The sequence below is a fragment of the Fringilla coelebs genome, assembly GCF_963513975.1.
Source record: "Fringilla coelebs genome assembly, chromosome: 2".
Taxonomy (NCBI): domain Eukaryota; kingdom Metazoa; phylum Chordata; class Aves; order Passeriformes; family Fringillidae; genus Fringilla; species Fringilla coelebs.
Genome location: NC_140029.1, coordinates 97266913 through 97281512, shown reverse-complemented (window position 1 = coordinate 97281512; position 14600 = coordinate 97266913). Strand labels below are relative to the sequence as shown.

Genomic DNA, 14600 nt, shown 5'->3' with positions numbered 1-14600 from the left:
GGGAAAGCCATGACTCTTATCCACTTCTGCCCCAGGAAACCTGTAGGTGTCTATGTGGCTGAAGGGGAGAGCACCAGGCCTCCCTCCTCAAAGGAAACAGCTGACAAAAGGCTGTGACCAGAGTCCCCTGCCAGGGATGGGAACTATGGTTTGGCATGACCACACCATTCTTGCCAAATCTTTGACAGTGTCTCAGCGAAGAAACCTGTGGCTATATGATGGTATTCCAGTACCAATCTTTTGCACAGCTCTGACTTAAAGTTTGGAGTGTAACAAGAGGGTCTTTTCTTTTTTCTTTTTTTTTCTCTCCCCAAGAAATTTCTATGGTACAAGAAGACTTGCAAGACAGTGAAGTTTCTATGAGTTGAGATCAACACTGATGCTGCAAGGGACCCACAAGACACATAAAACATTCTCATGTGTGTGTCTGTTTCCCTTCCTGGGAAATGAAACAAAGAATATTTCATCAGAAGAAATATTTTTTTCCTTCGGTAGGTTTTTCTTAGATAGGACACATCTAAAATGTTAAGAACACCAAACACATGTTTTCGCTTGTTATTTAAAATACTGAAGAAATGCAAACAGTATAAAAGCTTTATTGTACAAGTTCATCACGCAGTTTGAACTCTCTGGCAGGTTTTTTGGCTCAAATCTTTGCTCAAGCCTCTGAATGAGCTAAGAAACTTCTGCACAAACAGAAGACACTTGTTTGTTTAGGCAGAATCTTGCTGTACTTCCCATACCCCAAAATACTCTAACATAGCCACATGGCACTAGTGAGCTATTATAATTATGTGTTTCTCATGGAGCACTCATGGCTCCCTGGAAAATCAAATCCTCAGACTAGGGCTGTGTTATACACCTTCAGTAAAACATGCAAAAGGCTGCACCTCTGTGGATAGTGGGGAAACTCCCTTATAATTTGTACTGTAAGAATTAGCTACATAATTAGGGAAGTGCAGAGAAATACTGTCCTGGTTTTTTGGTAAAAGCTGGAGACTTGGCAGTACACTTTTCAGCACCTCGAGGGTGACTGGTGAAAAGGGCAGACAGATTTCCTTTAGCACTCTCTTGTCCATGTCTCCTTTTAGGTGCAAATGCATATTTATACCTTTTTTATTTTTTTTAATTATGTGTGCTCCCTGCTGCACAGACAATGCAGCTGAACTGCTGACCCCTTAGCAGCATCTAGGGGCATGTCATCCATCATGGCAACTACTTTCAGCTCAGCTGGGTTCTCTTATGGCTGTGTATATTCCTATTGATATGTTTTGCCACAAAGTAATACTGCAGCAAAAGCCACAGCTTACTCCTCTGGAAACATAGCTTCAGAGGGGAGGGAGATAAATCATAATTTTTTCTCAAAAATTACTCATTTCCCCCAATTTGCAGTTTTCTAGAAATGAATTCCTATCAAAGAGCTGTCAGTTAAAGCAGTCTGTGTTCTTGCCAGGAGGCTATGCTAATGTTAAGATAGATCCACTCTGTATAAAAATGTTAAAGTATTTAGATGTGACAGAAAGGAAAGAATTACATTAATTCTCAGCTATCCCTTCTGCGAAGGTGCACAGTATGACACAAGCCCAAACTAAATTTTCAGCCTTTATAACTACTTTTAAGAACTGCTTTAATCTTTCTCTTCTTTCTCTTGTCACAGACAATAAGTCTAATGAAGCCTCAGCTGAAGTTTTTACTACCATGGTTTCAGATGGTAGGATAAATTAGAGAATAAAATAACTTGGGTTGTGTTTGAGGCGTGTTTAAAAAGTCCTAAAGCTTTTGTAGCATTTACTACTCTAAATGGATAGTAAGGAACCCCTTTCTACAGCTTTGACTTCAGAGAAAATACTACAAACCAATATTTTGGTGATGTAATCTATTCTAATTAAGACCAAGCATAATTAAACTCTGGCCTTGAGAGGCACTTAGTGTTATTTCTGATGCTTCATCTGGCATTTGAATATAGCTCTTTCAGTACTGAACTAATAAGTAAAAATAACAGCCCTGCTAATGGCTCTACCTTCTGTTTAAGCACAGAGCCGAGATCCTCAACATTTTTGCCATGTTAAAGAACTGATATAATGTTTCTTAATTTGTATAAATTTGGTAAATTCCTGCTCTTCCCCTGCAAATTTGTCTTATTATCAGCTTATTGCAGATAAGTGTTCACTCCACACCTCAGCTGAAGCCCTTTGGAAACATCTCTCCTGGAGCAGTTTGCTTTTCTCTGCTCTGCATGGGAGGCAGCATGCAGCAGGGGGTTACATGAGTTTGTCAGAGAAATGCTGTAAGTATTTAATGCATGAAAAAGGTAGGAGTTTTGTGAAAAACTTTGGCAAGTGCAGGTGTAGCAGGCCCTGGGGGCTCACCAATACCCCACTGGGCACCAGAAAACCATCCCAGATATTGGGAGACCCTGAGAGAGGGAGACTTTTTCCTCTGCTGGCCTCTGCAAGGTGAACTCTCAAAGGTAGCCTAGCAGCTTGCATCAGGTCACCACCCTGCTTCGCCTTGCACACTCTGCAGAACCCTCTGGGCACCAGGCACATCTCAAAAAGCCTCACTGCTCTGTTTTTTAGACCTGTTGCATCTTTGGTAAGGAGTCCTTGATGTCAGCCAGCTACTGTGAAATCCCTGTTAGTGCAGGCAAGGCCAAGCTGAAATGCAAATGCAAGAGCAGCAGTCACAGGAGGTACAAGTGTTAGCACAACAAAGCAGCTGGAGGGTGGATGGTCACCTGCCCATGCTAAGATCCAGTCTGCAGTCCCACCCAATGCCCTCCACTCGTGCCTGACCAGGCACAGGCACTTTCTGACTGCCTTCCCAGATATATTTTTCTAATGAAGTGTGTGAGCTTTAACAGATTACATCCTTCATGGACCTTTTTGGGGGGACATTATCCATCCTCCTGGCCTACTCAGGAAGTACTTTGCCTCTCCTGCTGGGAAAAAATAGGAAAGAAAACGGACATCTAGGACATATATGCTGCTTGGGCAGGATGGTGTCTCTGCTGAGCTTGCCTATGTGGTTAACAGATTTTAATTAGAAGGAATAATTCCCCCTCCTCTTCTCTGAGGACTCAGTGAGCACTTTTCACTGCAGAGTGTCTCTGAAATTTCCTCTCAGAGTTGCAGCCTCTGAAATGCTTCATGGATGAAACTGTGCAGGTGCCACCACCAGGTCATGAATGTTGTTTCAGCATCTGTGCTAATATGGTGCATCTCTTTGTATGGAATAAACCCATGTGATTCATTTCTGGTTTTTAAGTTGAGGTGTCAGAGTCTCCAAAGTTTTTTCCCCAAAACATTAATTTCTCTAGGGATTTCTCAGCACAGTTACCTCAGGTATTTCATGTTTCTTTCCGGACTACTTGGCTGAGTTGCACATGGAAAGATTATTTGGAATTTAGGTGTGATACACTTTCTTGCTCCTGAACCTTTCAATCACCCACTTTCCTAAAGCAGAATAAACACCTTTCTCATACTGAATGTTTGCTTTGATTTGTTATAGACTTCAGTAATTCAACACTTACATCAGTTGTCATGGCAGCCTCAGGTAAGAGGCACAATATTACTTATTCAGGATATGTAGGATCTCTACCACTGCCTAAAGGTCATGCACACAGAGTCAGAGGTGTGACAGGCACAGGTCAGTATGCTCTGGTGCTGACAGCACCAATATGCTGCTGCTTGGCAACTCGCGAGCTGTGAGGTTACCCAAGCAGAGGTCTGACAGAAATCTTGCTAAAACTGCCATGTTAGGACAGAACATTAAATGGCATGCTGAATATTATATATCATTCTTACATATTTTTATAAAATTGAATAATTTACCTATAAAACTCTAAATAAATTTGTCGTATTGTGACAGAGAGGTGTATGTGATAGAAAAGTTAAAGCCATCACTTTTCCTTGACCCAGCAGGGCATCATTCCCATTCATCAGTTATATAACTCTGTTTTACCAGAGCATGGATATGGATAATTACATAGAACTACCTTCAGCAATTAAGAGGAAAACTCACAAGAGCAGACGATCTCCTGGGCTGATGTGGCTGTGCCCTGTTGTCATGGATGATTTCTGGCAAGGCCCTGGCTTAGCTGGGGAGCGCCACATTCAAGTGCACAATCACTCCACAGCAGTCAAACCAAAGCCTGTGTACAGAAGCACAAATTTGCAATGCCTGCAGCCAGCCAGCAGGAAAGGGTCAGCATTGATAACATCAGCTGCCTTCCACCAGTTGTGAAATGTGCTTTGAGCATTTAGCCTTAACTCCCACAGCAGGATTTCCACTGCTCTGCATTTACCCAACAGCTACTGCAAGCTCTTTGATCTAGGTTGTTTTGTAATTTATTAACATTATTTTCTGAAGAACCTATTGATTAAATGTGATACCATGTTAACTGTCTTTAGAGCACCAGTTGACATCTGTGGCCTCTCTGGATTTCACAAGTCCAGCAAATTTGACTCCTGCTTCCGCAACACAAGGTAATCAATTGAATCAAACTGTTTTCTCTATTGCTTCAACAATGTAGAAGAAAGACACATAAACACAATGACTACTTACTTTTTTGGAAGCAAGACATTTAACATCCATTGAAGTTCTTTTCCTAGTGCTTTGGACACTAACCACTATTTACACTAACCACTGTCAGTGTAACCACAGTTCAGGAATAAATATATGAGAAAATACTGTCTTGATTTTATCTTTTTTAATGCTCTGTTTAGGATACATTTATTAATTTTGGCAACTGAACAGACATTGAGTGTTATTAGTGTTTACAAAGAAGTTAATTAGTGTTATTATAGTGTTTATGAAGAATACCTACTGTCTTTAATTAAATATCATACCTAAATAGAACACTGGAGGAAGACACTAAACACAAGGTTTTGGCCTGCCCCAAAAGAGTGCTCTTTGGGAGCTGAATCACTCAACATAAAGCCCAGGGGCTTGCTGAGGCTTGACTGAGATATGCCAAGGCAGGAACACAGATTGCAGCAGTGCTGAAATGAAAATTTGCTGCTTCTCAAACTGCCTTCCCCATCCCCAAAATAGAGACACTTGCCTGGCTGACAGCAGAACAGTGAAGTTGCTTGTCCAAGTGGACTGAAAGACCTTCCATCTCAACAAAAAAATTCATAACAAAGGCTATAAATATACAATGTGAAGAGAGAGGGTTCTCCTTGCTGAATTATACATTTTCCCTGGTTGAGGTGGTACGAGGTAAAACTTGTAAGACAGATCTGAGCCATTTTTCTTCTGCAAGTAGCCCGGGAAGCAATTGCCTTTTAACCAGTGGTCCCAATGTGTGTTAGTTATGGTATGACAGCCCTGGGTTAGCACTTCTCCTCTCTGGATCACTGCTGATCTTCACACTGGTGCCACCAGTGTGCTCAAGATCAGCTTCTTGAGCAAATCCTCTGGGCTGCAGTCAAGACAAGACACTGAGCTCAAGGCTTCTGTTTTAGTCTACTGGTTTGGTTCAGTTCCTGCTATTCTACAAGTAAAAATCTAAGAGACAGCTGAGAATGGATATGAACGGAGAGTGCACATATAGAGGCAAGAGGAGGAAGAGGGGAAGCAAAACCAAGGCTGCTAAAACTGTAGCCTGGTTTTGCATAGCCACAACTGCTCCATCACTGAGCCAGAGATGCTTAGGCTTTGAGTGATCAGTTACAGCTGCAGTTCACCTTTGCAGTTTGTTCAGATGGCTTGATATTTTTCCAAAATGAGACAGATGTTATGAAATATGGATTCTTATTAGTAAATGTGAAATAATTCTCTTGGGAAAATGAAGGTCTGCATGCTGGCCACAATCTGTCTGTGTTTGAATATTAGATAAATACCTAGCTGAGCTCTAGAAATCTTAGCGCTTAAAATGCTTAAAGGAAAATGTCAAATAAGTTGGTATTTGGCATCAGACATTACAGGTAGGTGTGACTCTTGTACTCTAACATTTTCAAAGCTTCCTTTTGCTAGTTGGGAAAACAGTTCTATTTCACTGGAGCTGGTGACATCCCGTCTAAATTCTGATGTACGTATGTTCGTTCATTGCTCTACTGGTTTCAGGTCAAAACCAGCCAGTGCACTCAAGTTCCTGAGGTTTGCTTGAAACTAAGCTGAAATATAAAAATGCTTCAAATGTTTTGTCTAAATTGATTTATCTATCTCAGTAAAACTCCTCTTGAGTTTCTAGCTTGTGATAAGCTTTCAAACCAGACACAGCTTTGTGTAATGCCTGTCTAAGGGAAGCCAGTATCTTGAGTAGTGGGCTACACCTGTTTGACCTCATTAGTCAGAAAAGAGGGAAGAAAGAGGGGGGGAAATGAAAAACAAATGATATGGTTCCCTACAGCAATTTTTACAAGCCTTTGTGCTTTTCAGCAGGAGTGCTAACTTCTACCACAGAGGCAAAAGGCTACACCAGTGCCACTGCATTCAGCGAGACTTTGACAACAGCACGTGAGTAGACAATGCATCTCCTTTGCTTCACAGGACTGCAACAGAGGAGTTATGAAGTCAAAGTGCAAATGTGGCAGCAGCTTAGTGAATGTTGGGTTGCAAACCTACATCTGGAGCATCTTGCAAAAACCACAGCAGCAGGTCCTCAGGTCCTCAATTTGTGATGCTTTCTCTCAGAGCATTAGTTCTGTGGTGCTTATTTTCAGCTGCTAGTTGAGAGTCACCACATTACCATGCAAAAATTATTACTAAGCATGGAAAAGTTGTGTCTGAGCAGAGGCCAGAGTCATGTGGAGTAACGTGTACCAGAATTTTCAGTACTTCACAGAAGCAATTTCCCCATTGAGTTCCACTGAATTAGAAGATAAAGGCTTGGGTTTCCAAACTGTCAAGGATTTGCAATGGCAAAAGAGGAATGAAGAAACATTTGAGTATCCTGGTTTCACTAGACATATTTATTTTCATAATATTACAATTGAGATAGTTGCCAGGCAAATGTAGTGAGTGCTGAAGGTAGTTTATAGATGAAATAAATTGCCAGAGAAGCTAAATAAAACTGCAGAGCAGCAGTGAAATAATGAGATAATGTGGAGTAATAAAGGCTGGCTAATAGAACATTGAATGACAGCCTCATTAAAGATCAATAAATCAATAAAAAAACCCCTAGGGTGAAAATTTTTTCACTAGTCTTTCCCTTTAGAAAATCTCTGCTCAGCATTATAAAGCCCAAAGTGACTTCCTTTTTTAACATCTTGGTTTGCCTTTGTGCTTTTGGAACAGGCAGGACCTGTCAATGTGCTTTTGCATTTCCATGGGAGTTGTCTTTTGGCTGAGGCACAAATGCAGCAGCCGCTTTCCATTTTGTGAATGTATTTTTGGTAGCACTCAACCATGCAGTTATACCATAACCTTATGACAGCTTCTAATGCTTCACAATTCTGCTCTTGCTGGTTGCATTTTTTTCTAAAAGCATGCTGAATTACTCTACTATTTGCAGGGGATACTGTGTGTTGCTCCACTCATCCCCACATCCCTGCCTGCTCCACTCATCCCCACTGCTTCCCTACACCTGTGCCTGCCTGAACATCAGCTAAGAGATAATGGCCTTGAAGGGTCCTCGGTCCAGCAGCTGTAATTGAGGGCAGTTTCAGAGCACACAAGCATCAGTGAGTCTGCTGAAACATACACATGAATCCCTATGCCCTCCCGGGGCCACTGGGCTCCTACAACAGTGATCACCATTATCATTGTGGTCCTGGGATGGTCTAACATAAGCCATTATATAAATAAGAATAAATAGTGCTCATCAATGTGCTGTATAGAGCACAGTCCTATCGGATCTCTAAGTGTGTATCCTTTTTCTTTTTGTATATAACTTTGTAAAATGCTATGCATTTTATAAATGTGAGATGTGTCATACCTATTCACATAAAATCAAACACCTAATAAGCAAGTAAAAAAGAATTTAATTAATATCCAAAAATCTCAGTGAATTTTTAGAATGCCCTAAAACTGTATCTTTTTAATGCACACATACACACACACACACACACGCACGCACACTTGAACTCTCAATTTCAGTCAAAGCCAGCAAGCATCTCGCAATAAAGAGATTTTCTTGGTTCTGTCTGGTTAGTCATTTACATAATTTAAAGATGGGTTTTTGTCTTGGATTTATAAATCAGCAGTTATATCAGAAACTGTCAGGTTCCTCTGTTGTTTCATTTGTTGTGTGCATCAGAGAAAGTCAAAGAGTCCAAAATCGCCACAGTAGAGGCTAATGAAGTAGTCATGTGCAGGCTTGTAAGATAATTAAAGGTCATTTCTTTTTGTACAAATTTGAATGATTCCACCACTGAATCCCCACATCAGAAGTGCCATGGGAGCTCTGGAAATGCCTCACCATTGTCTAGTTGAGCATTTGACTATTATTTCAGAAGCTGTGAATGTAGAGATGGCTAGAAAAAAGAGAAATGTGTCCTTATGGAGCACTGATCTTAACCATCAGTAGGAAGGGAAAAAACTGTCTATAAACAGATGATAGATGATTTTTGTGGTTCAGACACAAAAATCATCTGTGGTTCATTAGGTTTCTCATTACCATCAAAGAGGTAAAAAGCTTATCATTTTGCCAGACAGCTCTGCTGCTCAAAGCTGCCTCAATGCTGGCTTGCTGGAACATCTTAACTCTTTCTTTCTTTCTTTCTTTCTTTCTTTCTTTCTTTCTTTCTTTCTTCCTTTCTTCCTTTCTTCCTTTCTTCCTTTCTTCCTTTCTTCCTTCCTTCCTTCCTTCCTTCCTTCCTTCCTTCCTTCCTTCCTTCCTTCCTTCCTTCCTTCCTTCCTTCCTTCCTTCCTTCCTTCCTTCCTTTCTTCTTTCTTTCTTTCTTTCTTTCTTTCTTTCTTTCTTTCTTTCTTTCTTTCTTTCTTTCTTTCTTTCTTTCTTTCTTTCTTTCTTTCTTTCTTTCTTTCTTTCTTTCTTTCTTTCTTTCTTTCTTTCTTTCTTTCTTTCTTTCTTTCTTTCTTTCTTTCTTTCTTTCTTTCTTTCTTTCTTTCTTTCTTTCTTTCTTTCTTTTTTCTTTCTTTCTTTCTTTCTCTCTTTCTCTCTTTCTCTCTTTCTCTCTCTTCTCTCTTTCTCTCTTTCTCTCTTTCTCTCTTTCTCTCTTTCTTTCTCTCTTTCTCTCTCTCTTTCTCTCTCTCTTTTTCTTTCTCTCTCTCTTTTTAGCTTTCTCTCTCTCTTTCTCTCTCTCTTTCTTTCTCTTTCTCTTTCTCCCTTTCTCTCCTTCCCTTCCTCTTCCCCCTCCCCTTCCCTTTCCTTCTTATTTCTTTTGATAAAAGCATGGGGTTTTTTTCCAATACCAGGTCATAGGCCAAAAATGTAGGCATCTTGCCAAGTGAATTTTTACACCCTGATCCTGGAAATTTCTGACTTTCAAATTTTCAGCTGGATGAATAACAGAGGGTTCAAAACAACCTTTATTTTTTAAAAAACAAGTAAGTTACTAAAAATGTTCTGTGCCCATATCTTTATAGGTAACCTGTCCTACAGCATCACAGACCAGACAATTTCAGTCACTAGAGGAAAAGATTTCTTTCCTGCCAGCAGCCTGCTGAACAGTACTAGTGAGATATTCTCCTACACATCCTCTTCTTTCAGCATGCCATGGCAGTAGCATGAAACCTGGAGCATCACATCCATTTGACTAGGAGATTCCAAAATAAGGGAAAAGATGAAAAGAGCCACAGCTGCTGTATCCTCATATCACAGGCTGTCGCAGGCTTTTGGCATTCCAGCCTTCCTCCCTCCATCTGCAAACAAAATTCCAGTGCATGCTTTCTTCCAGCAGCAAAATTTGGCCAGTGACACTGGTGCCCCAGGGAAAGCTCATGGCTCATGCAGCGTGGGGGACTGGCCACAGCACTGGTGGCCATGGTGTGTAAGACTCAGCCTCGGTGACACACCAGTGCGGCCAGCCTTGCACAGGGGGGTGATGCCAGCTCGGTGGGAGGTGACACCGAGGCATATCACCCATAGATCTCTCTGGCACCCACGCCACTGCTGCACCCTCTGGCAGCTGGAGGAGGACTGTGCTCCTTCTCTTCTTCTCCATACCCAGGATCTGAGGGCATCTCTGTCAGCACCCCCAAGGGTGGCTGTGCAGAAGTGGGAAGGGAGGGGAATCCCAGCACTGCAGTGGGAAGAGGCAGCTGGAATGGGACTGGGATGCTGTGCTGCTGACAAGAGCTCACCTCAAAAGGCAGCTGAGCCCTTGGCCAGATGTTTTGGCAGGGTCTGGTGTCAGTGGTGTGAAACATAAACCATTGGGAAGGAGGGCTAGGGTGGGTAGATGGGCCTGTCTGCACTGTAACGTGCAGCTTCTTGCAGAGCAGTTCACAGGGGAGCAGAGAAAGCCAGTGGGTTTTGGATGAAATGCTCTCTGGGCTGTGACTAAATAATCTTGTCAAGTGAGCCAGTGGGTGCTGAAATCAGCTCACACACCCAGTCAGAACAAAAGTGGGCTAAGTCCATCAATCAGAGCTGCAGTGCTCAGAGTTTGGGATCCTCAGCCCGGTGATGAGTGGCTTCACTGACAGCAGCGCTGTGCAGGGCAGGGAGCAGCAAGCCCCAGGCCTCAAGCCCCAATTCCCCTCCTCTCTGAGGACCTTCAGATGAGCTCCATGTGTCCCTTACAAGTGACAGGAGGAACACCAAAGCCAGTCACTTCCCCTGGCCAACAGTGGTAGCTGTCCTGCTCCTCCTCTGCAGCGCTCTGCTAGCTTTAGGCATCAGGAAATGGTGTCAGTACCAGAAAGAAAAGAGTTGTGAGTACCAGTGAGTGGAGACACAGGGCTGGGAGGGGTGGCACAGAGGGCAGCGCCAACTCTAACCCAGCTGTTTGGATTTACACCTTTTCATTTGAGATGACTCATAGCACACAAGGCCTTTAAGTACATGGATCATTAGTGCCATTTTTCTCATACAGCAGTATGTAGAGTTCTCTCAGTCCTTTCATCTGTTCTGTGGGTTATCTTTAAAATAAACTTTAAGAAAAGAGCTGCAGTGCAGCTTCAGGAGGTAAGGGAAAAATAAAAGTCAATTTTTGTTCCCAGAGCCCCCCATTTCTATTAGCCTCCCTGCCAGCTGCTTTTGCTCTCTCATTTTCTATGGTTACTTGAGGACATGTTTTAATGAAATCGTACTTCTAGGGCAAGTCTATTTGAGTTTTGAATGATATATGTGAAAGTAGGCTACCTGAAACTCAATCCCAGTCAAAGAAGCATTGAGTGATTAATTATTACCAAAGTTTGATTACCCACTAAAACACTTCAAGATCTACTGGTGAAAGCAATATCTAAGAGACAATTATTTCAAATCTTACTAACATTATTAAAATACTCAAAAAAGCATATTTATAATTAATCACCTATGATTCTAGAAAACCCTCTTAAAACTCAACTGTAAATCCTGTACATCAAAGATAAAAACAGGATTTTTTTTAACTAATTTGAGGCAGGACCTTTATTTATAAATTGATCCAAAAAAAGTTATGAGTCTTTGAGTCTTTAATTATACTTTCAGAGAGCAGTGTGAGCAAAAGGCCCATGCAAGGGTTTTGAATAGTTCATCAGGACCATGTTCAGTTCTTTTAAAACATGAATGAAATAAAACTATGAGGTGGGAGCTGAGAAAGCCAAATGAATAGCAGAAGGTGTCCTGGGGTTATAAAACAGACTCCGGGAAGTCACAGTATGTAAGAGCTAATGTCAGGTGCTCTTATAATAACTTATTGCCAATCCACCTTCTCCTGTGAACATTTTACAACTGTCTTTTATGCTACTTTCCTGTGTTAGTGCATTTTCTCTCTTCTATTTCAGTATAAACAGACCTCCATCTTTTAAGCCACCACTACCTCCAATAAAGTACACCTCCATGGTAGAGTCTGATGGGATTCTCCCATCCTCCACAAACTAGAAAACCTGTAACACCACCTGCACCCCTTGGGTAGCACACAGAAGACTGGCACAGTTAAAGGGCTCTGCCTTTGGAACAGAGGTTTACAGGAGCCTGGTGGTAATGACCCATATTAAAATTCAGAGCTCCTACATGACATTAATTTTGGAAGCTGAGCACTTCTTCAGACACTCCTTTCATCCCATGTATCTCTGTGTATGCACTACATTCATAGTAAGTGTCACTGTGAGATTACACATGCTTAATTTGAATTGGGTGACGAACTGAGAATTTGCTGTCTCGTCCATGGTAGCAGATTAACACATGAGTCTGACAGCCTGACTGAAGAGTGTTGAAGCTTGTCCATCCATTCAATGTATAGAGATGAGAACTCTGACGTATAGACATCACAGTTACACAGCAAACAGTGGCTGAACACAAGATTTTGAGACCTACATGAGCTGTTCTTGCAATCGTTTATTTTTAATGTGGACTAATATAACCCAACATATAATTTTCTATCACTGTGAAACCAAAAGAAAGAATCAGCACCATAACAGACAGAAAATAACCTGCATCTCTTGGTACAGGATTGCAGCACTGGATCATGGAGGGTGGTTGGTGAGGTGAAAGATCACCAGCCCTGGTGCAAGTGTATGCAAAGAAGTCCCAGCTGTCATCGGTGAAGTCACAAGAAAGTCAGTTTTGGTCCAGAGACTTAAGGACTGAAGCAAGCCTAAAGTTAATGGAAAATTCTAGTCCTTTTGGAAGTGCTATGCCTTTAAAATAATACTTACTTTTAAGTCTGCTTTTCAGGAATTATATTTACAGTATACATGAAGGAAAAGAAATGTAATTTTATTTTTATTTGGTCTTAATGAGCTTCCATCACATGCTATCTTCACATTTTCCAAGACCTCAGGAGGAGTTTCCCAGGCGGCTTAAGCCTGTGAAAGAGATGATCCAGTCTTCCTCCTGTCCTGCCCAAACTACAGATTTCCTCATATTGACACTAATGAATAAATGATGGTGCAGAGGGTGGGCTTGGCTCAGCCCTCTGCACACCTCTCAGCCAGGTCAGCAGATGTGTGATCACCAGTGCAAGGCACCAGAGCTGCAGGAGGAGCACTGCTTTTGCAAGCAACTGCGGTACCTTCAGGCAGCCAAGACACCATCCCTCCAAGCTTGTTTAGAAATGTGTTGTTACTACAATGGTATTTCTGTAATTAATGCATATCAGCTAAATTTCAATTATGTCAGGCTTAAAATTGATATTCTGATTTAGGAATGGTATTTGCTTTATTTACTGCTAAACACTGGTCGATGAGTGTCACAGTTCAGAGCACTGTATTTCCTGGGACTTTAGATTAAATGAATGGCCTACTGGAAAGAATGATCTAACAGACCTTTTTTAGAGTATTTTGTTATATTATTTATGGTGCAGTACAAGCAGTTCTAAATCCATCTGTGCTGAACAGAAAACACTTTGTTTTCTACAAAACTATACCGACCTTCTATGCATGGAAGGGTCGATGTTAATTTGAGCATTTCTTGTCTGTGTTGTAGAAGCACAGTAGTTTAACTTTTGTCATATTACCCATCACTGCAAAAGCAGGCAGGTTGTTTGCCTTAAAAACAAATTGGAAAAAACCCACAAACAACAACAACAACAAAAAACCCAAACAGATGGATAACAATATTCCAAGGTGTGTGAAGAGCCAGGACGTTCCTCCTTGTCATTAGATGACGATGACTGTCCGTAGCATATAGACCGAAGGGGGCTATTTTATTATCTCGGGTATTCTGATCCCCACGGTTGCTTCCGGCTGGAGATGTTCCCTCTGACCGTGAGCAGCGCTCATGGATGTCACCGCTTCCTGGGCACATCTCCGAAGGCTGCTACTGTAATCTCTGCCAGCGGCGCTCCGCAGGGTAACGATGCCCGGGAGAGCTGCCCTGCCTGGGGCGCTTCCAGCCTCTCCCGAGGGTTTTCCCCTCAAATCCCTGCGCCGGGCGGGCCGCGCTCCCGCCACCCGCCAGTAGGTGGAGCCGCAGCACCGCGCCCGGCGGCGGGCCGGGCCCCTCCCGCCTCTCGTCTGGCCCCGGCCCTTCCCTTCCCCGTTCCTGCCCCGGCCCTTCCCCATTCCTGCCCCGGCCCTTCCCTTCCCCGTTCCTGCCCCGGCCTCCCCTTTCGTCCCTCCCCGTCCCTTCCCCGTTCCCGTCCCAAGGGCAGCGGCGCGGCAATGCGGCCGTGTCCCTCCCCACCCCGGGGCGGACGGACGGGCACAACGAGGGTGCCTGCCCTCCTCTGCCGGCTTCAGAGAGGGAACAGGGAAAGGGGCAGCCAACAGATTTGGACCCGGGGGAAGAAATTCCTCCCATGCCAGCCCCATCTTCCTGGTTTTCTGCAGGTAAATTTGGTGTAGGATGGCTTATGCTTCTGTTTGCCTCTATCTGCTCCTCACCGCGATAAGAATGGAATATATCGTTTACTCGATGTGAAAAGTGTGTATTATACGGCTCTACTCAGAAATTTACTGTATTATGTTGTATTGATTAGTAGTGCTGTATTAACATTTGAATAGTATGGTAAATGTAGTTTTGTAGTTAAAATGTAACTTTTGTAGTTCAAATAGAAACTGTGTGTGTGTAATATTTTTTTAAAGAAAGGAACGAGGTACTCACACCT

The 14600-nt window shown here is 42.5% G+C and overlaps 1 protein-coding gene across 1 annotated transcript in view; it reads left to right on the top strand.

Moving 5' to 3' along the window:
* CD96 (CD96 molecule) overlaps positions 1-11943 on the top strand; it is a gene marked incomplete at both ends in the record, with an annotated part of 59127 nt that extends 47184 nt beyond the window's left edge. Inside the window, 10 exon segments of the mRNA XM_084201056.1 lie at positions 316-351; positions 354-491; positions 1658-1711; positions 3511-3555; positions 4413-4487; positions 6385-6462; positions 9493-9582; positions 10630-10786; positions 11836-11906; positions 11909-11943. Of these exon segments, the coding sequence (XP_084057182.1) occupies positions 316-351; positions 354-491; positions 1658-1711; positions 3511-3555; positions 4413-4487; positions 6385-6462; positions 9493-9582; positions 10630-10786; positions 11836-11906; positions 11909-11943 (779 nt within the window).
* Between the last annotated feature and the right edge of the window lie 2657 nt (positions 11944-14600).